Source organism: Pygocentrus nattereri, chromosome 11 (assembly GCF_015220715.1).
Source record: "Pygocentrus nattereri isolate fPygNat1 chromosome 11, fPygNat1.pri, whole genome shotgun sequence".
NCBI classification, from domain to species: domain Eukaryota; kingdom Metazoa; phylum Chordata; class Actinopteri; order Characiformes; family Serrasalmidae; genus Pygocentrus; species Pygocentrus nattereri.
Genome location: NC_051221.1, coordinates 13,895,800 through 13,919,278, shown reverse-complemented (window position 1 = coordinate 13,919,278; position 23,479 = coordinate 13,895,800). Strand labels below are relative to the sequence as shown.

Sequence of the window (23,479 nt, the reverse complement as noted above, 5' to 3'; positions counted from 1 at the left end):
AATGTTCTTAATGGGACTGAAGCAGTGAAGTGTGTGGAGGAGCGCATGAACAGAGATGCTGGTTTGCGCTGATATTAGTGTAACGTCTGGCTGTATTAGCTGCAGTGATATGCTGTAGTGCTGCTTCTACAGCTGATAGTGACTGTACACTGGAGAAGTACATGATATTCTGTGTTAATAAAACCATTATGAATAGAATAATTTACACATTTCTACTATCAGTAGTGAGTCAGTGTGGTGAGCTTGTTCTAGAGTTTGTGCTGTTTCAGCACCTGCAGTAGGTTCCACTGCAGCAGTGCGGCCTCTGTACCGTCTGACTGAGGGAGGTTTTCGTACGGCTCTGTATCACTGTGTGAAGACGCCACCACTGTGAAAACTCTGACAGTAATAATCTCCTGTATCTTCAGGCTGGACTCCACTGATGGTCAGACTGAAGTCAGATCCAGATCCACTGCCACTGAAACGAGCTGGAAAAACAGACTGGAGCTCATTCACCAGTTTAATGAGGAATTTTGGAGTTTCTCCAGGTTTCTGTTGATACCAGTGTAAGTGGCCATATGTGCTGTAGTAATACACTGCCTGGCTGGTTCTACAGCTGATGGTGACTGTGTCTCCTGGAAGAGCAGATTTCACTGCAGGAGTCTGAGTTACAGTCACCTGACCTGTGGACTCTGGAAAACAACAAGTAGAAATGACACTGTACCACTGCTCACATTTAAGACTCATTAAAATTCTGAAGTTTATGTATTTTAAGGTTTAAGCAGTGTCTGACCTTGAGTCCAGAAGATCAGTGTCCAGATGAGGATGGGGATTAAAGTCATGGCTGCTGTGGGTGAAGAAGTTGCTGTAGCTGCTCTCAGTCATGAAGTGTTAAACTCACAGCACTATAAACTCTCCCAGAGCACTGAAGCACGGAGCACTTAGTGTAGCGTGTCTTCTGTCTATGCAAATATCTTCATAACAGGACTTCATCATTCATGCTTCACTTCACGCTAAAATAATAGGGATGTGCTTATAGAGTATGTGGAAGGTTGGATAGAACACAGTTTTTTAATATAAAGCCAAAATGAAAGTATTAAACCCAACACATGTCCTTGTTTCTACACTCACTGTCCATTTTATCAGCTTCACTTACTATCTAGGATCACTTTGTAGTTCTACAATTACAGCCTGTAGTCCATCTGTTTCTCTGCTTACTTTTATTGCCCCCTTTACTCTGTTCTTCAGTGGTCAGGCCCACACAGGACCATTGCAAGGCAGGTATTATTTGGGTGGTGGATCATTCTCAGCACTGCAGTGACACTGATGTGATGGTGGTGTGTTAGTGTGTGTTGTGCTGGTTTGAGTAAATCAGACACAGCAGTGCTGCTGGAGTTTCACTCTATTAGACACTCCTACCTTGTCAATCCACCTTGTTGATGTAAAGTCAGAGACGACAGCTCATCTGCTGCTGCACAGTCTGTGTTGGTCATCCTCTAGTCCTTCATCAGTGGTCACAGGACGCTGTTGGCTGGATATTTTTGGTTGGTGGACTATTCTCAGTCCAGCAGTGACTCTGAGGTGTATAAAAACTGATCCACTTATGCCAACACACGCTAACACACCACCACCACTACAACAGTGTCACTGCAGTGCTGAGAATGATCCACCACCCAAATAATACCTGGTCACTGACATGGTCAGTTTCTTGAATTAGATATAAGAAATGCTTTTTAACGACCGGTCTGGTGGCTTTCAAGCTGCACAGACATTTAAATGTTATGTGGAACTTTCAGACAGGGGTGGTGCCACACCTCCAAAAGTGGTGGGGACATACATTGTTTCAAAAATAATAATAATAATAATAATAATAATAATTAAAAAAGCAACTGGCTGAGCTACGAAATGCAATCGGGCCGCTGACTAAAATTGCCTTTGATGTCATGCTAATGGCATGTCTTTATAAACCTATTCAGAGGTGGGTAGTAACTAGTTACATTTAATCAAGTACATGTACTTCAGTAAACCTTTGGATTTTAACTCTGGAGTATTTTCAAATCATATTTCAAATCGTGTTTATCATACTTTCACTTCAATTAAAATGAGTAAAGGAACCTTTTTACTCCATTACATTTTAGCCATTCATATTTCATTAATAATAAAAAAATGTTGTGTTTAATTTTAATATGTTTTGATGGTGCCAATATCTATACTGCTTCGTGACTGGTTACATCAAAGACTTTGGACCTGCTATATTTTAGACCAAAAGAATCCCTAGAGAAGAACAGAGTCGCACAATCTTCAGTTCCTGTGCTGGTAAACGCGGGTCAGACGTTCCACTGCAGCACTCAGTATTTAAGTTTCTACTCAAGTTGTTTTGAGGAAGGTACTTTTACTTGTTTATTGATTTTATGCATGTATCAATACTTTTACTTAAGTACTGATTTATGCTCCTCTCCCCACCTCTGACCCTGATCATGAACAGTGTCAGTGTTTGTTTTGATGCTGCTTCAGTAGCTGCAGCCTCAGACAGCAGCCTGAAGAACATCAGGGTGTTTTCATACCCTGTCCATCCATTTCAAGACTGTAACACATTTTGTTTTTCTGTGATACTGTATCTCTTTCAGTTGGTTCAGATGGTGGACTGCAATGGCTAAAGCGGACTTAATTACACATGTGGGTGTTTATTTATTGATCAGACGTTTTGCAGGAATGTAAGCGCTCTGTTACTCTCACATTCACCACCGTGAATACAGAATGACAGAGAACAGAGACACTTACCGTCTGTGTGTAAACCAATTTTAATTCAACTAATCAGGTCACTGATTCTTGGCCAAAAACATGCTCCATAGTCCAAGTCGTGGGCTGGAGGTTAAGGAACCAGCATAGTGACCAGCAGGTTGTCAGTTTGATCCCATGAGCTGACAGTACATGACTGAGGTGCCCCTGAGCAAGGCGCCTAACACCCAACTGCTCCCTGGGCGCTGTGGATAGAGCTGCCCACTGCTCCGGACAAGTGTGCTTATTCCCTTTAGTGTGTGTATGTGGTGTTTCACTGCATGGATGGATTAAATGCAGAGGTGAAATTTCCCCGTTGTGGGATTAACAATGGTCACTTAATCTTAATGTAGCAAAATGAAACGTGTATTATTATTTTTTGCTTGTGTCTCGTTCTGTGTTATTGTGTGCTATTGTGAATTAAGTCATATATTTCTGTAATCACTGCATCAGTAGTGTCTTCACATCTCCACAGAGTTGGTAAACACATTGTTTCAGCACCTGCAGTGGGTCCCTGTGCAGAGGTTTTTGTACGGCCCTGTATCACTGTGGGAACGTGCAACTACTAGGACAGTGAACACTCTGACAGTAATAATCTCCTGTATCTTCAGGCTGGAATCCACTGATGGTCAGAGTGAAGTCAGATCTAGATCCGCTGCCACTGAAACGAGCTGGAAAACCAGACTGAAGCTGATTCGCAAGTTTAATCAGGAGTTTAGGAGTTTCTTCAGGTTTCTGCTGATACCAGTTTAAGTAATGCCCATATGAGCTGTGGTAATACACTGCCTCACTGATCTTACAGCTGATGGTGACTGTGTCTCCTGGAAGAGCAGATTTCACTGCAGGAGTCTGAGTTACAGTCACCTGACCTGTGGAAATAGAATTGAACCAACACTGACATTTAAGACTCATGTGGATAATTAATAATTCTTGTTTTTGAAGTTTTTGAAGCAGTGTCTGACCTTGAGTCCAGGAGATCAGTGTCCAGATGAGGATGGGGATTAAAGTCATGGCTGCTGTGGGTGAAGAAGTTGCTGTAGCTGCTCTCAGTCATGAAGTGTTAAACTCACAGCACTATAAACTCTCCCAGAGCACTGAAGCACGGAGCACTCAGTGCAACGTGTCTTCTGTCTATGCAAATATCTTCATAACAGGACTTCACCACAAATTTCACTTCTGTAAATCATCCATTTTTTTTTCTTCTTCACTACCCCTCAACTCTCTGTTGCACGACTTATTACTTAAACATGATTAAAATGTTTTAATGTGTTTTGGGTATTTTAAGTTGGGTAAATAACGGAAATATAAAATCGAAAACACCATAAAATCAATTTTTTTTTCTCTATCCTTTTATTAAGACCAGACTAAATTCATCCAACATGTACTAGCAAAATGTCTGGCCCAAATTTTACAAATATTGGAAATTAATACCATTTCAATTGTCATTTGAAATGCATGGTAATAATCACACCATAATAAGCTGTCCTGATCATGTGATGTCAAAAAGTATTTGTCCTTTCAAAGTAAAAGACCCTCTTTCGACAATTAAATAGTAAAACACAGGTTTTATATTACTGACTTTTAGTAAAGTAATGGTTGCCATAAGGCAACACTGTGCAATATAGGGTTCAGATAAAGTAGATGTTCACATAAACACATAGGCTGTGTCATAGCAGCATTCAGGATAAAATGGTGAATAAGCCTGTTATTTCTCACCTATAGCTATTATTCAAAAATCAATGCCAAATGCATGGTCATCTGATTCATTCACCACTTAGCCTACAGACGACACAGTGAACAAACTGTGAATCATAGACGGCTTCTGCAGAGTTTCATTTGTGTTGCACAAAGGTAGAACAAAAAGTAGGACAGAAGATTTATTTGTACAGAATGAATGTATTATAGAAAATATGAATGGTAAATAATAATTCAGAGGTAATTGTGCAACTGTTAAAAAATAAACATGTCAGAAAATGACATTAACACTTTAAAAAGGACAGGACCCCCCAGCAGGCCCAAGGTTTTATTACGCACTGAGAATAGCCAGTTTGCGTTGAAGTCCCTGTAGTTCCAGAGTAATAAGCCTTAGTATGTAATAAGCCTGTCTGGTTTAGCTGCAGTGGAAACCTGGAACCCAAGAGTGAATGATTGTGTTTATCATGGCTCAGTACTGTATTACAAATGATAGTTTGGTGATATTTTATTCTGGGTGGTCCTTTTTAGATGAAATAAACACTCAGCAGACTCTCAGTAACATATCAACAACATATCAATGAGGTAGCATCAGTTGGTGGTGACGTGCATTTTGTGTAATGAAAGGAAAAGTTAAGTCTGCTTCATGTAACATCAACAATACAATGAAAGTATGAAAATATATATAGTGAGGACAGGGACCTCCGGTGTGTTTCACAGCATGTGAATAAAAATTGCTGCACTTTCAGGCAAGAATTGCTTTGAGAAGTCAATGCAGGTTCTTCACAACCAATTTCTGCAAGAACACTCAGCAGGGAACTGCATACCATGAGCATATGGAGCAAAGCATCACACAAGAGGCCTTCGCTCACTTCTGCTCACATAGTTGCCTGGTTACAGTGGATGGAGAGATACAAAAACTGGACTGTTCGTGACTGGAAACATTATCTGGTCAGATGAATGAAGGCCTTCAGTGAGGATTGCATGCAAAGTGTGCTTCAAAATGGAGGAGCACTGTGATGTGCTGGGGTGTTTTAATTACACAGAAATAGGTCCTTTGGTTAAGATGACATTTGAACCACAGTGCCTACTTTGAGCTGCTGGACAACCAGGTTTTGCCATTCACTCATCATGGTATCAAGGAAAATAATATTCCTGATCCTGTATTCCAAGATGACAGTTCTGCAAATGTGACTGATTGGCATGATGAACATTCAGGAGCATTCACACATCTGGACTGGATTTGAATCCTTTTAATAATCTGTGGGATGACCTGGAACGAGTAAGATGCCACAATATCTGGCCAAACTGTGCAATTCTTTGATGTAAGAGTGGCTGAGCATTGATATGACCTACATTCAGGAACTTGTCCCAATTTCGAAAACGTTTTCATGATTTTCTTTTTTTTTTAATGAAAATAAAAACAGAAAGCAGTGATTTGTAAATTTAGGCTAACCTCAACAACAAAAAAAATCACTGCTGTAAATCATACATTTGCTACAGAGAAAATGGAATTCCAAACAGCCATGAACAACCTGGTAGACCACCAGATCTGTCCCATCAGATAAGCTTCATCTGAAGGGATGTGTAGCTGTCAAGAGGCTCTTACTGAGAAAAGGAGACAAATCAAATGTATTGAGTTGTGTCCATGTGATTGGCTGATTAGCTATTTGTGTTAACAAGCAACTGAACCTAATGAAGTGGCCGGTGAGTGTATATTTTGCGGTCGAGGCTTCTGTGTAATGTTATCTTAAATGTGATTTCTTAGACTTAATGAATATTTAGACTAAAAATGTAATTAATAAGGGGGGTCTCTGGCTCAGCACATGATATTTTGATGTTTGGGAACTAAGCTGCTATTAGCACCTCTGTCAAAAGTCCATCTGATATACCATGTTAATAAAGCCATCATATATAAAGTCATTCATACAGTTCTACTATCAGTAGTGAGTCAGTGTGGTGAGCTTGTTCTCCTCCACAGAGGCAGACTTTGTGTTGTTTCAGCACCTGTAGTAGGTCCCACTGCAGCAGTGAGGCCTCTGTACCGTCTGACTGAGGGAGGTTTTTGTATGGCTCTGTATCACTGTGTGATCACAGTGCCTCCGTGGTAACTCTGACAGTAATAATCTCCTGTATCTTCACGCTGGACTCCACTGATGGTCAGAGTGAAGTCAGATCCAGATCCGCTGCCACTGAAACGAGCTGGAAAACCAGACTGAACCTGATTTACAAATTCAATGAGGGCTTTATGAGTTTCTCCAGGTTTCAGACAATACCAATATAAGTGATGGCCTTTTGAGTCATGGTACACTGCCTGGCTGGTTCTACAGCTGATGGTGACTGTGTCTCCTGGAAGAGCAGATTTCACTGCAGGAGTCTGAGTTACAGTCACCTGACCTGTGGACTCTGGAAAACAACAAGTAGAAATGACACTGTACCACTGCTCACATTTAAGACTCATTAAAATTCTGAAGTTTATGTATTTTTAAGGTTTAAGCAGTGTCTGACCTCGAGTCCAGAAGATCAGTGTCCAGATGAGGATGGGGATTAAAGTCATGGCTGCTGTGGGTGAAGAAGTTGCTGTAGCTCCTCTCAGTCATGAAGTGTTAAACTCACACCACTATAAACTCTCCCAGAGCACTGAAGCACGGAGCACTCAGTGCAACGTGTCTTCTGTCTATGCAAATATCTTCATAACAGAACATTATCAGAAATTTTACTTCTGTAAATTAGTTCATTCAGCTTAAGTTCAGAAATGAAAAGTATCATTATGTCATTCTATTCTTATCTCTAACAGTTTGCATTGTGATAGGTGTAAGACACTGGTCTCTACATAGTCACCCAAAATCATAATCCATTACAAATTTCTAAATGCATCTTTCAAATATAATGGGATTACTTTGCTTCTTACTCACTTACACACCCATTTGTACAACCCTGTTTGCAAAAAGTTGGGACATTATGAAAAATGTAATTAAATACAGAATGCAATGATGTACAAACATTTGCATACTAAAAACTGAAAGATTTTTTTTAAAAACTGTGAAATGTGAAAGTCTTATTTTTTGCCAGCAACATGTTTCAAAAAAGTTGGGACAGGGGCAACAGATGCCTGGTAAAGTTGTGTAATTCTAGAAAAAGCACCTAAAAGAACATCTCACTACTAATCTGGTAAATAGACAAGAGGACAGAAACATGACTGAGTATAAAAAGAGCGTCTCATAGAGGCTTATCATTTCAAAAGTAAAGATGGCAAGCCCTACAGGAAATATTAAACGAACTTTCAAATATATGGAATGGACATAGATATACAGGGTGATTCAAAAGTCACAGGACTGCGTTTTATTGTATTTTTTATGCTGTCACAAGCCTCCACGATGCAGTGCTGAAGGTAGTGTTTGTTGCGGAATTTCTCAACATGCACAATTTGTTCAAGATGACCCCAGGAGATAATAAAATAAAAAATAAAATAAAACCTGTCCTGTGACCTTTGACTCACCTTGCATATTGATTGAACATGGCAGTGGTGGACAGTAACTAAGTAAATGTAATTAGTTTCTGTACTTAAATACTTTTTTTCATGTATCTGTACGGAAGTTTTTCCAGTTTGGACGACTTTTTCCTTTCACTCCACTACATTTCAGAGTCTAATATCCGACTTTTTCCTCCTACATTGTGAGAAATCTGCCATTCCTTTTGGTTTCTGTGTGTATAAAAACGTAACATGTCAAAATGAAAGAAGTGCAAAGCCAGAGCACCAATCAGGGCCCAGCGGTCACTTTGTTTAGAGCTGGTTTTGACCTGTTGGTCAGACCGACCCAGTGCAGCACACGGTTCAACGTCAGCGCAGCAGCGTAAAGGTTTGGGAGAGTCTGTTCAACATAAATGATGAACTAACCTAACTTTGTGTAAATAGAGCACAATATAGAAATATGTCCACATATGCAGTCGTGACTGACGCGGCTTTTTTCTGAATTTCTACAAACACCATTTCATTTTATAGTAAATTAGTTTGGGCTGGTTTATGTTTATGAACTGAGGCCTACAGATCAACATAGTAAAGGAGCTCATCTGTGATCCTGAGTTTAAAGCCAGTTTTTGTCATAATGAACGTGTAGAGCAAGAGTGTTGTGACAAAAATGATAATAGGACATTAGAGTCATAATGAATCTATTAGTACTTTTACTTTCCATACTTAAATACTTTTGTACTTTTACTCAGGTGCAGGTCTAAAGGGAGGAGCTTCTACTTTGACTGGAGTGATATTTTACCTTGAGTATCTCAACTTTAACTCAAGTACAGGATTTGTGTACTTTGTCCACCACTGGAACATTGTATAGAATGAACTTTGATATATATTCACAATCAATTTTGATTTATATTAAACATTGTTTTTGTTCTTGAGGTACAGTGTGTGTGTGTGTGCGTGTGTGTGTGTGTGTGTGTGTGTGTGTGTGTGTGTGTGTGTGTGTGTGTGTGTGTGTGTGTGTGTGTGTGTTATTTTGTGTCCAGCTCAGGGTGAGTGAGAGTATTTGTGTTTGGTGACCATCAGAAGAAAGAGCTGGGCTAGGAGTGTCCTACCTCATTTTTCACTGGCTTTTGAAGTGGCATCGTTTTCCCTTGCTTTCAATAAAAGAGCATTTTTCAATCGGTTATTATGACCTCATCTGACTCTTCTTCTGCACCATGTCAAATAATGTACATAGTGAAGCTCCACCCATCTTTGGCTTCACATCATATAACAGCCACTCTCAGATCACTCTGTCCAAGGGATCACTGTGTGTATATACTGGTCACTTTATCACCTTCCTTTAAGCTCCATCTGGAGTCATTGATGTCCATCAAAAGTTCATTCCATAAATGTCAAAGCATATATATACTTTGACATTTATGGAATGAACTTTGATATATATTGAATGAAAGTCGCTGTTGAATCTTTGAGGATGGCCAACAAAAACTGTGCATCATGAAATGGACATTAATGATATATATATATATATATATGTATGTGTGTGTGGGTGTGTGTGTGTGTGTGTGTGTGTGTGTGTGGGTGTGGGTGTGTGTGTGTGTCTGTGTACTATTTTCAATTAAATATAGGGTTTAAATTATTTACAGATCATGTTTTTATTTACATTTTACAAAGTGTCCCAACTTTTTTCAGGATGTTTTATAAACTATATGCCAGTAGATATTTGTAATCTATATTTTAAGGATTTGGGGAACAATAAGACATATGAAATAGTTCTATATGAAATACGAAACAGCAGGAAATATATTCATTATCAGCTAGGCCTTCTCATCCAACACCAGTGTCTGATCTCAGAAATGCTGTTTTAATTAAATGGGCCCAGATTCTCACAAACACACTCCAAAATCTTGTGGAAAGCCTTCCCAGAAAAGCACAGGCTGTTATAGCTCTGAAGGGGCCAACTCCTTATTAACCCCAGAGTTTTGGAATAAGATGTCCAACAAGCTTATGTAGATGTGAAGGCCAGGTGTCCACGTCCTTTTGGCCATATAATGTACAGTTTTAGCTCATTCATAGTCATTCTTTGTCCTTGGTACAATATGCTTACTGGAATACTGTGTAAAGAGCAGAGCTGAGCAGTGACTGTCTCTTGGGAAGCCTGCCAGATGCTTCAGATGCAGGTGGACAGTAGCATGGGCAGAAGGATCTCTCATCCTGAGGACACTTTACTCATCAAGAAATGGATACTATAGAAAAGGGCTGCTTCTTCAGCCATTCTAACAATGGTCAGCTTTCCTCTTAGTTTTGGGCACCTCAGGACTTCAGCTTAAGGCCTTTGGCTTCCATGACACATCACACAGCTTTCACCACTTGCAGAGGTTTTCAAGTAATGATCTTTCATCCTTTGTTTAAATACCATAGAGATGTTCCTTGGTTCATAATTTACAATCTCTCAAACCTTGATGTCTCTGCTGAGAAGCTCCTTGTGCCAAGGACAGTCTGGGCCTGTGACATCAAACAATCAATGGGGGAGCAGGGGGTTCATCACTCTCCCCTTCCAGGGAGGAACAGAGAGTGGTCCCCCTCAATATAAAATTGGAAATATAACTATTTTAAATAATATAAAAATATGGATTATAAACAAAAAACTCTAAAAAATGCTAATGTCCATCTCAAATTCTTGTAAAGAAAATAAACGTAAATCTGTTCGGATGCTGTAGACAAGGGGATCTCTGGGGATGTTGCCTGCAGTTTTTTTTTTTTACTTTAAGTACATTTAAGAGTGTGCACTTTATACTTCTAATTAAGGAAAAAATATGTCAGACTCCAACTTTTACTTCAGCATTTTTGCTAGATTACTAAACCTAGAAGGAGGTAAGAAACGGGTATTTCTGCCAATGATCCATTCTGCACTGTGTGATTGTGGCACACAATGAATAGGCCAAATACACTTCATCTCATTTTCTTACATCTTTCAGATGCATTATACAGTTCTATTTGTTCAGAGTGTCAGAGTGAATATAATACTTTCACTAAAACAGTGTAAATGATGAGAGAATGAGATTTAAGACACACTGGCTGTACATTCTAGTTTGACTAGTCTAGCCTTCACTTGATAACAGACTATCCTAGTTCTGTTCATGTAGAACAGAAAATGGGTTCTATGCAGCCACACACTTCACACCCTTCAAAGTCTTTATATAATCATAAAACCAGTTTGGTAACTAACTATAACTAGTTACTATTCCATCGTAACAGCCAGAGTCTTACTCTGGCCAAAAGATAATATTTAGTATTTCAGTCAAACCTCAGCTTATAAGCTCTCTTTACTGAACGAAGCCTTTATAAAAATCATTGTGAGGTTGTTCTTCATAACCACCAGGGGGCGATCTCATAACATTCGGTGGATAAATGGCCTTTATTTGATGAGTTTGGTACTTTTCTACACTCTGTCTATCAATGTGAAGGGAAGCGACGATAGCAGTGAGTTCATTCCTCTAAAACATTGTTTGACTGTTTGTAGTCTTGTTTTCTGTGAGTCTGTTGGAGAAATAGAGGAACTGTGTGTCTTATGCTGATGGAGTGATTTGTGTTCAAGGAATAATAGTTTTTGAACATTTGTTCAAACTAGGATTTCAGACTAAAGTGTTTGAGAATGAGGTTCAGCTCTGCATTGAGTAGCAACTAATTAAAGAAGCAATAAATAAATAAATTCTAGTTTAGTAAATATTTATATATATTCCCAGCCTCCAACTCCAGCACCTGCAGTAGGTCCCACTGCATTAGTGCAGGGTCTGTACCGTCTGACTGAGGGAGGTTTTTGTATGGCTCTGTATCACTGTGTGAACAGATTGTTACTGTTGATATAATGGTAACTCTGACAGTAATAATCTCCTGTATCTTCAGGCTGGACTCCACTGATGGTCAGAGTGAAGTCAGATCCAGATCCACTGCCGCTGAAACGAGCTGGAAAACCAGACTGAAGCTGATTTGCAAGTTTAATCAGGAGTTTAGGAGTTTCTCCAGGTTTCTGCTGATACCAGTGTAAATAGTGACCGTTTGAGCTGTGGTGGTACACTGCAGAGCTTGTTCTACAGCTGATGGTGACTGTGTCTCCTGGAAGAGCAGATTTCACTGCAGGAGTCTGAGTTACAGTCACCTGACCTGTGGAAATAGAATTGAACCAACACTGACATTTAAGACTCATGTGGATAATTAATAATTCTTGTTTTTGAAGTTTTTGAAGCAGTGTCTGACCTTGAGTCCAGGAGATCAGTGTCCAGATGAGGATGGGGATTAAAGTCATGGCTGCTGTGGGTGAAGAAGTTGCTGTAGCTGCTCTCAGTCATGAAGTGTTAAACTCACAGCACTATAAACTCTCCCAGAGCACTGAAGCACGGAGCACTCAGTGCAACGTGTCTTCTGTCCATGCAAATATCTTCATAACAGGACTTCACCACAAATTTCACTTCTGTAAATCATCTGATCTGCACTGCATTGTTCACTCTTCAAATTAAAATAATAAATAGAAATAATGTGACGTCTGCCAGTGGGTTATTGTGGGCCGTTCGGGTTGAACTGACCATCTTTGTTCTCTTTCATTTATAACTGTGAGTTGTAGCATAAAGATTTTTATAGTTCTGCTTCTTTTCTTTATATAAAATGACATTCACAACACAGTTGTTTGTCCATATAAAGTACTTTATGGGTTTAATTACTCAACGTCCCTCATCAGCCTCCTCTAGTGCTTCTCTCTCTTTTTCTTTACAGGATGGATGGAATTGGCTGATGGTCACAGAGAGTTCTAGAACGCTCAGATATTGTGATGTAATAAAGAGCGACAGACGTGAGAATTTAAACTACGTTTCACTTACAGCTGCACTACGTACACTCTGGGGATTTGGAGACCCCTCTGGTGGAAAAGTGTAATTGCAGTCTTTGTGTAGAACAGCATTTTGTATTGCCAGTTATGCTTTGGAGCCCAGATGACCCTGATGATTATGAGTGCATCGACAGAGAATTCAAAGAAAAATCAGTTAAAACGTCTTGAAGGACATGTCATCCTAAGATAGGATTGTATTATCTGCTACTGTCATCACATCTTGATTTTAATGTTGATTTTTTGCCTTTGAGATCTAATCTGGACTTTCTTTTTAAGCCTTTATGCGTGTAACGTTAGTATGTAAAGACTTGTAACGTGGTCTGAAAAACTCCCACCAAATCCAAACCAACGTCATTGAATTTTACATGATTAGTTCATGTTTTACAGCAGCACAGACACCATTTTTAGCATATTTATTTCTATGACTCAGTGATGCTACTTCTTTCAATAACAAAAAATCTAATAGAACGTAGAACAAAAATTTACAATATGTACAATTAATATTATATAAGGCCCAAAGAACTGCTTAACCAACTGACCAAACCATGCTTGACCCAGAAGATGGACAAGCTTTACAGAACAAACTTTATCAACAAAGCAAAGTTACTTGGTGACTGCAATGGACTCAGTTAGTGATACTAACCCAGCTGGAGCGGATGAACTTCACCTCTTTATAATCTAACATGTACGTGCAAAATAAAAGCATCTGAAATTTCCACACTTTCACAAAACTGCTCAACAGTTTCTCTTTAGGTTGAATGAGATCATTGTCAGTGTTAAGTTTCTGCAACATTGCAAAAACAGAAAAGCCATAAACGGATAAACTGATTAACACACAGCATCTCCATCCATTTTCTAAGCTGCTTCTCCCTCAGGGTTGCAGGGGGTGCTGGAGCCTATCACAGTGGTCATCGGGCAGAAGGCAGGATACACCCTGGACTGGTTGCCAGTCCATCGCAGGGCTAACAGACACGATCACTCACACCTAGGGGCAATGTAGCATGTCCAATTGGCCTGACTGCATGTCTTTGGACTGTGGGGGGAAACAAGAAAAACTGGAGGAAACCCACGCAGACACGGGGAGAACATGCAAACTCCACACAGAGAGGACCCCGGTCACCCAGCCGGGGAATCGAACCCAAGCCCTCCTCACTGTGAGGCGACAGCGCTACCCACCGTTAATGCATGTTTTACTCAATGCATTATTGAGTGTTATTTCACAGAGAGTCAGAGTGGATACAACTCACACTAAAACAGCGTAAAACTATAAGGGAAAGCGATTTAAGGCACATTGGCGGGACATGCTAGCTTGTCTAGCCTAGCCTGCACATGCTAGCACAGCTAAGAAGGCCAACTTCAGCCTCATCTGCCTTGATAACCCAGCTGCACATGGACCACAGAGCATGAATCCATGCACTTAATGTTACAATGACTTAAGATGCTCATTCCTACAAGCAGCCGTGATGAATTAGTCAAGGTACACCGACCTCAGCTGAAGCTCAATGCTCACCTGCTCAGGAGAAAGTAGGCAGCCGTCTTAAAGTCCTTCTGGGCTCTAAGTTGTCTCCATCTTTCAAATGCATCACTAATATTTACTCATGTTTTACTACCTCTCTGGTCATGGAGCTTTTCATAAGGATGCAGAGTCTTTTTAGGTTGAGATCCGGTTCATTTGTTAGCTTGCTTCCATACCTACAGCCCTCTGTGTTTGCCTGTCAATTTGTTTCATTTCTGGCAACCTGGGGTGTTGAAATGATACTAAGAAATGGGCAGTGACTGGCATCACAGACCAAAACACAAACAGACTTTCCACTCCGGAATGGAAATTGGCTGTAGCTCTGCTGTCGGAGAAGCCAGGAATTCAATTTAGCATGTTGTCTTCATTTCTGATGACAAACAATATTAGTACAGAAAATGTATTACCTAAAATTCTTCAGTCTTTAAAGTCTTTATACACTCATGAAACCAATTTGATTCAAAACTAGTTACTATTCCTTCCTAAATTCCTGCTTCTAAATTCTTTACACCTTTCCAGAGTCTTACACTGGCCTAAAGGTAAGATTTAGTGTTTCAGTCAAACCTCAGCTTATAAGCTCTCTTTACAATCACTGAACAAATCCTTTCTAAAATCATTGTGAGGTCTTCTGCATAACCACCAGGGGGCGATTTCATAACGTTCCGTGGATAAATGGCCTTTATTTGATGAATTTGGCACTTTTCTATACTCTGTCTATCATTGTGAAGGGAAGCGACAACAATGGTGAGTTTATTCTTCTAAAAACATTGTTTGACTGTTTGTAGTCTTGTTTTCTCAGAGTCTGTTGGAGTAATAGAGGAACTATTCATCTTATTCTGATGGAATGAGTTGTGTTTAAGGAATAATTGTTGTTTTAATATTCATACCAGTGTTTAGATGCCAGTGTTGAATCTCTAAGGTTTCTGGTTAGTCAGTAAACTCTAATGTCCATTTCTAACTAAGAATGAATTTTTAACTTCTAAAGAAAGATTTCAGAGTAAAGTGGTTGAGAATGATGTTCAGCTCTGCATTCAGTCGCCTACTAAGTAAAAGAAGACACAAATAAATAAACAAAGAATAAAAGTAATAAATAAAACGGTACATTTTTGTCTATTTTGGTGTATATTCATCATGTGAATTGTGAGCTGGGCTCTGTTTTGCCCTCATTACAGAGCACAGCGAGGCTGTACTGTGGGAACAGTGTGGAGTTTTAGAGCAGGAGGTTTTTGTACAGCCGCTGAATGAGTTTGTATCACTGTGGTGGACTTTCGGTGGAGGAACCAAACTGTCAGTTGGACGTGAGTAACTAACTTTCTTCATTAGCAACATCATCCATTGAAAATCAGTCGTTTCTGGGTCTGTGGTGGAACTAGATGAGAGGAGGAAACTGTTCAGTATGTGTTTAATATTTACTCAGTGTTGAGGTTTTTACAGTGAAGCTCAGTCAGTGTCAGTCTTTCTTAGTTAAAAGTTCACCTTGTGTAATAATCCAGTTTTGATTAGTGTCCAGACTTTAATCTGGTCACTGAAGATAACAGACATGCAGTCGATTTCTTTAAAAGACTATAACAGCTTATACAGCTGCGGTCAAAAGTCTGGGCGCCCTTGGCCGAATGACACACTAATACATGTTTTAATGCACAGCTACTGTTTATTCACAGAATTTAAGATATCAGGGGGAAAACGTTTATTTTTTAGGTTTTTATTGATGTTAAATTCAGAAAATAATTAGCATTTGCGCATTAAAATGTGCAGAAGCATGCCATATTTTAGCACATTCCATATAGAGGATGCTATTTTCACATAGAAAATCACTCAGACTGGCGCTCTTCAAACTTTTGCATATAATTGTTGCTGTTTCAAATACGCAACTCATTTTTCAACAGATTAAAAGCAATTTGTTTGTCTAGTAACGGATTCTAATGCGCTTCTGTTCAACAGACGATTTGTAAAATGCGACGAAGCTGTAAATTAAAATAAACATTGAATGTGGCCAGAATGATAAACAGCTGTAGAAGAAGCTGCATGACGCTATAATGAAATAACACCCAGAAGTCCTCTTATTTCAAAAGATCAGATTTCACGACGGATAACTTGACCCAAAAGTTAATGTGAATAGATGATTACAGTATATTATTTATCAGTTATCATTATTTATCCACTTATTCTTCTCAGAAATCAAGAAATGTTGAATGAAACATCTAAAAGTACATTTGTAATACTGAAAGTCATAATTTACAAGGTATTGTGCAGCATAAAAGTGATATAAAAATATGTGATAATATAAGTGATTGTGAAATATATGACATATATGACCGAGCTCTACAGTAGTTTTACACTTTCAATGTTTATATTATTATTCATTTTTATGAATATTTATTGCAAAATAAGCTGTCGTCTCAAAAAATATATATTAATATTACATTCAGTGCTTCATCATTGATCAGATGGGTGAAAAGTGGTTGTTTATGTAGAAATTACAGCACATTGTTCTTAAAGCTCTCGTTAAAGTCCAACAGTAATACGTTCAGGACACAATATCATTTATGAGAGAATGTAATTCAGGTCAGATATATTTTAAATAAACAGGCTGCAGTTTGAATGTGTTTCTATGCCCGACTGAACTCAGTTCTGCTCTGTGCGGTTTGAGAGAAATGAAACCCAGTGTCTTCCTGTGGCGGCTCCACCTGGCTTTCTGGGCTGAATGATTGACAGCTGTCTCCATCTATCAGAGCTTCACACTGTGTATGTGTGTCTCCTAGGTGACACGGCACCCACCCTCACGGTGCTGCCCCCGTCCACCATGGAGCAGGACAAGGAGAAGGCCTCTCTGGTCTGTGTGGGCAGTGGGGGCTTCCCCTCAGACTGGAAGCTGAGCTGGAAGATGGGCGGTTGCTCGTTGGAGTCGGGGGTCAGTCACAGCCCTGCGCTTCTGCAGAAGAACGACGGCCTCTACAGCTGGAGCAGCACCCTGACCGTCAGCCGGCAGCAGTGGCTGAAGAACACAGTGACCTGCGAGGCCACCAAGGACTCCCAGCCTACCGTCCGCAAGACAGTGACCGCAGACCAATGCCCTGACCTGTGACCTCACAAATGCATCTCCGCTTCACCGAGATCGGGTCATTTAGCGTAGCCGTCACTTAGATGTGTTAAGTATGTTTCAGTGCAGAAATGTGTGAAATTTGCCTTATAAATAAAAGCTTTCCTTCAAAAACTGAAACACTGCTCTAGTTTCTGTTTTACACTGTTTTATAAATCGTGATTGATAAATTGATCACGATAAATTATGATTCTGATTATGACCTTAGTTTGGAATGAACCATGCTGGTCTAAGATGGCCTAAGCTGGTCATATGGTCATATCTGGTCTGAGCTGGTTTAGGCTGGTCATAGCTGGTTTAGGCTCGTACAAGCTGATTTATTGTGGTCTTACCTGGTCTAAGATGATCTACACTGGTCTTCACTGAAAGAGATGACGTCTAGATGGGAGCATATGTTGTTCTAGAACCTGAACATAGTTCTCTGCATTAATGGTGCCTTTCTAGATATGCAAGATGCCCATGCCACAAGCACTCATGTAACCCCATACCATCAGTGATGCAGGATTCTGAACGGAGCGTTGATAACAACTTGGGTTATCCTTGTCCTCTCTGGTCCGGATGACATGGCGTCCCAGTGTTCCATAAAGAACTTCAAATCGTGACTCATCTGACCACAGAACAGTCTTCCATTCTGCCACACTCCATTTTAAATGACCCCTGGCCCAGTGCAAACGTCTGAGCTTGTGGAGCTTGCTTAGAAATGGCTTCCTCTTTGCACTGTAGAGTTTCAGCTGGCAATGGCGGATGGCACGGTGGATTGTGTTCACTGACAATGCTTTCTGGAAGCATTCCTGAGCCCATTCTGTTATTTCCTTGACAGTGGCATTCCTGTTTGAGGTGCAGTGACGTTTAAGGGCCCGGAGATCACGAGCATCCAGTAGAGTTTTATGGCCTTGACCCTTACGCACAGCGATTGTTTCAGATTCTCTGAATCTTTTGATGATGTTATGCACAGTTGATGATGTTAACTTAAAAGTCTTTGCTATTTTACGCTGGGTAACACCATTCTAGTATTGCTGCACTATCTTTCTGCGCAACAATGGTGGAATTGGTGATCCTCTTACCATCTTGACTTCTGAGAGACACTGACACTCTGAGAAGCTCTTTTTATACCCAATCATTTTGTCAATTGAGCTAATTAGTGTTAATTGGTCTTCCAGCTGTTCGTTATATGCTCAATTTCCTTTTTCCAGCCACTTATTGCTACTTGTCCCAACTTTTTTGGGATTTGTTGACACTGTGAAATTTTGATTCAACATATTTTTCCTTTAAAATGTTACATTTACTCAGATTAAACTTTTGATCTTTCATCTATGTTCTATTACGAATAAAATATTGACATTTGCCATCTCCACATCATTGCATTCAGTTTTTATTCACAATTTGTTTAGTGTCCCAACTTTTTTGGAATCCGGTTTGTAGTTTTTTTGTGTATCTGTACTTTACTTAAGTTTTTCCATTTTGGGGCGACTTTTTACTTTCACTCCACTACATTTCAGAGTCTAATATCTTACTTTTTACTCCACTACATTATGAGAAATTTGTCGTTTCTTTTGGTTTATGTGTGCATAAAACATAACATGTTAAACTGAAAGAAGCGTGAAGCAAGAGCACCAATCAGGACACAGCGGTTTTGACCTGTTGGTCATACCGACCCAGTGCAAGCACACAGTTCAACATCAGCGCAGCAGCGTAAAACTTTGGGAGCAGGTACGTCTACCTAAATGATGAAACTAACCTAACTTTGTGTAAATAGAGCACAATATAGAAATACGTCCACATATGCAGTCGTGACTGTCATGTGTTTTTTTTTCTGAATTTATACAAACACTTTCATTCTATACTAAATTAGCTTGGGCTGGTTTATGTTTATGAACAGAGACCTACAGCTGCAATACAGTAAAGGAAAACTTATTTGTGATCCTGAGTTGAAAGCAATTTTTTATTTAACTTGTCACTAAGTTACAAATAAATCTTAAACTGAAACTTTCCTTGTTTGTAAAAAGCTGTTTTAGAGCCACTCGGTTCTCCCTGATGGAAACTGTTTACCTTCTGTATTTTGTGACTCGCAATCACATAATTTTAATAGTGTCAGACTAATTAATGACGTTCTATTAAAAGACTGGTTTACCAAGAGAGACGCTGGAGGATCTTCACCTGAAATGAGTTCATGAAGCCAGTCTGGTTATAAAAATGATAACAGGACATCAGAGCCAGAATTACTCTTTCAGTACTTTTACTTTTGATACTTAAGGACATTTGAAGGAAAAAACTGTTGTACTTTTACTCAAGTTGAGGTCTAAAGTAAGGACTTCTACTTTTACTGGAGTAATATTTTACCTTGGGGATCTCTACTTTAACTCAAGTACATGGTTTGTGTACTTTGTCCACCTCTGCATTCTAGCATCCAAATCACAACACGATGCTGCTATCAGAGCAAAATCTTGTATCTCTCAAATGGTAATTTTACAGGAGAAGAAAAAACTACTTTTAATGTAAGTCAGTGTGATCAGACTTTCTTCCAAGTCATTTTGGGTTGTTTCCTTTGATCCATTCATCATGAAATTTTTCACAATGAAAAGAACAACCATGCTGGTTTTTCCAGTGGTGAAATAACTGCCCAAGATAGCAGACTTTGATCCATAATTGAGCCATAATCTTTTATGGTCAGGTTGAAGTTTCAAGGTCAATATTGTATTGGATCAACATTAGAAGTTGTTGGCCACAGCCGTGCTGTACATCAGCAGAGTTTATCTCTAAAAGTTTGTCCTATGCCTCACATTTGCCTGTCAGCTGTTCCTGCACACATCATGCTCCCTGTGGAGTTTCTCTAGCCCAGCCCACTCAAATACGTTTCTCAATGTGCAATTGAGAATTTAGGGATTTCATCATCTACAGTCCATAATATCAACAAAATCTCTGCAAGTAAGCAGCAAGGCAGAAAACCAACATTGAATGCCCGTGACCTTCGATCCCTCAGGTGGCACTGCATTAAAAACCGACATCATTCTGTAACGGATATTACCACACGGGCTTGGGAACACTTGTGCCCATGGCCTGGGTAACCTGCACATCTGTGAAGGCACCATTAATGCTAAAAGGTACATACAGGTTTTGGTGCAACATGTGCTGCCATCCAAGCAACGTCTTTTTCAGGGACGTCCTGCTTATTTCAGCAAGACAATGCCAAGCCTCATTCTGCACGTGTTACAACAGCGTGGCTTCGTAGTAAAAGAGTGTGGGTACTAGACTGGCCTGCCTGCAGTCCAGACCTGTCTCCCATTGAAAATGTGTGGAACATTATGAAGCGCAAAATACGACAGTGGAGACTGTTGAGCAACTGAAGTTGTACATCAAGTAAGAATGGGAAAGAATTCCACCTACAAAGCTTCAACAATTAGTGTCCTCAGCTCCCAAACACTTATTGAATGTTGTTACACTGAAAGGTGATGTAACACAGTGGTAAACACGCCCCTGTCCCAACTTCTTTGGAAAGTGTTGCAGGCATCAAATTCAAAATGAGTGAATATTTGCAAGAAACAATAAAGTTTATCTGTTTGAACATTAAATATCTTGTCTTTGTAGTGTATTCAATTGAATATAGGTTGAAAAGCATTTGCAAATCATCGCATTCTGTTTTTATTTATGTTTTATACAACGTCCCAACTTCATTGGAATTGGGGTTGTAGTTCAGGTTACAAAGGTGATTAAGGTTTAACATTAGAGTAGAACAGAGGATTTAATGTTCAATTAACATGAATTCAATCACTGTTTTGATGATTTAAACTTTTTAGCATGAAACTTTTAGGCTTACTGGAAGACTCTTAATTACAACTCTTCATTAATTAAATTATAATTAAAGATTCATTTTACATACAGTGCCAATAACAATGTGTCTTCTCCTCTGTCAAGCTTATTGAGCCTAAAAACACAAATCAGGCTTTCTGACAGCAGAACATATCAGGCAGTTTTTTGGCAGTAAAGTTGGGTTAAAAGCTGCTATGCTGTAGTAACTGCAGTTGGCAAATGGAAATAATTTGGCAGATCAGTTGAAAAAAGGATTAAAAAATTGCATTTATATGTTTGCATTATAATCGCATTAATATAATATAATAGTTATATTAACAGAACGTTAAAAAATATTCAGAGCTTCAGCTCTGGAAGCTCGGGCCAAGCAACACCCCTGCTCACCAATAAATCATGTGAAAGGATTGGGATTTGTTGTTATACAATTTAAAGACTTCTTGCTTTGCTGTGAAGTTAGAAAAACCTGGATCACTCAGTGCAGTGTGTCTTCTGTCTATGCAAATATCTTCATAACAGGACTTCACAAAAAGTTCATAAACTAATTTGTGGTGGGTGAGAGGATGGAGGTTGGCTAGAACTTCATTAGTTTTTGATTAAATATATTTCTAACTTTATTTCTTACTTCAAGGACCTCCTGCTCCAAATATGAAAAAAAAAAAAAACAAAGTTGGGAGCATGAAATTGTCCAGAATCTCTTGGTGCTGAAGCATTAAGAGTTCTTTTCACTGGAACTAAGGGGCCGAGCCCAACTCCTGAAAAACAACCCCACACCATAATCCCTCCTCCACCAAACTATACACTTGGCACAATGCAGTCAGACAAGTCCCTTTCTCCTGGCAACCACCAAACCCAGGGTCAACCATTGGATTGACTGTTCACTCCAGAGAACATGTCTCCACTGCTCTAGAGTCCAGTGGTGGCACTTTATACACCACTGCATTCGACGCTGTTTTGGTGATTTAAGGCTTGGATGCAGCTGCTCAGCCATGAAAACCCATTCCATGAAGCTCTCGACTCTGTTCTTGAGCTGATCTGAAGGACACATGAAGTTTGGAGGTCTGTAGTGATTGAATCCACAGAAAGTTGGTGTTCTCTGCGCACTATGCGCTTCAGCATCTGCTGACCCTGCTCAGTCATTTTACGTGGCTGACCACTTCGTGGCTGAGTTGCTGTCGTTCCCAATCACTTCCACTTTGTTATAATCCCACTGACAGTTTACTGTGGAATATTTAGTAGTGAGGAAATTTCATAGCTGGACTTGTTGCACAGGTGGCGTCCGATCACGGTACCACACTGGAATTCACTGAGCTCCTGAGAGCGACCCATTCTTTCACTAATGTCTGTAGAAGCAGTCTGCAGGCCTAGGGGCTTGGCTTTATACACCTGTGGCCACGGAAGTGACTGGAACACCTGAATTCAATATATATATATATATATATATATAGAGAGAGAGAGAGAGAGAGAGAGAGAGAGAGCACAACATTTCAACTTATGCAGGCTTCAAATTTCCAGAATCTACACAGTGTAGCTTTAATATAGGCATTTTCATCTTTTTAAACTAGGTTTCTGTGAACGAATTTCTTGCAGTGTGGGCTATTTGGAGATCAGTCTAATGTTTCGATTCAGGAGTGCCTCTCTGATGATCTCTGGGTCTTATTAGGTCGGTTCTGTGTGCTGTCCAGGGTCCTGAGCTGCCGAAACAGTTGTGAGTGTAGTATATGTTTGAATGAGGAGCTGCAAACAAATCTATTGCATCTACTGTGAATGTTTCAGTTGATAATACATGTGTGGGCTAGTCGTAGATCACTGACTAAAGCTGCTCTCCAGGGTTCCCTTTTCCAATGGTAGGTTGCTGAGAGTGGAATAATGATGGTAATCCAAGCCCAGAGCCATTCCTTTTCCATTTTGTATTATTAAACAACTGACCAGTGTCAGCTGAGCAAACACCAACATGATGCTCAACATAAAACTGTCTGTTGATGTGAAATGTGACATAGGCTGAAAATTGTGCTGTATATGAACTTTTGAAATCACTCAAGAAATGTTCATCAGTAAGTTACAGCATGTTTGTAGAAGAAGGGTATAAAACACTTCAATTCTCTCCCTGAAATCTGATGAACTCTCTTTCTGGGAGCCCGTATTTTTCCGCTGTGAGGATCAGCAGCAGCCGTGGACCTTGGGCCAAGTGCAGCATAAGCGGTTAGCCTGGTTTGTTGATATATCTACTTTGATTAGTTGTGTCAAATAGTGGGTTGA

General features: G+C 39.7%; 4 gene segments (V, D, J or C); 1 reads left to right on the top strand and 3 right to left on the bottom strand.

Annotated features, from left to right (window-relative positions):
* Positions 1–240: 240 nt before the first annotated feature.
* On the bottom strand, positions 241–886 carry LOC108435618. The segment is given in 2 exon segments: positions 241–671; positions 773–886. Coding segments are annotated over 2 exon segments (375 nt in total).
* A 2,414-nt stretch (positions 887–3,300) lies between these two features.
* LOC108435588 lies at positions 3,301–3,851 on the bottom strand. The segment is given in 2 exon segments: positions 3,301–3,626; positions 3,720–3,851. Coding segments are annotated over 2 exon segments (375 nt in total).
* Positions 3,852–6,168: 2,317 nt separating this feature from the next.
* LOC108435617 lies at positions 6,169–7,071 on the bottom strand. The segment is given in 2 exon segments: positions 6,169–6,855; positions 6,958–7,071. Coding segments are annotated over 2 exon segments (375 nt in total).
* Positions 7,072–14,627: 7,556 nt separating this feature from the next.
* LOC108435616 lies at positions 14,628–17,536 on the top strand. The segment is given in 3 exon segments: positions 14,628–15,060; positions 15,489–15,614; positions 17,079–17,536. Coding segments are annotated over 3 exon segments (507 nt in total).
* Positions 17,537–23,479: the final 5,943 nt, after the last annotated feature.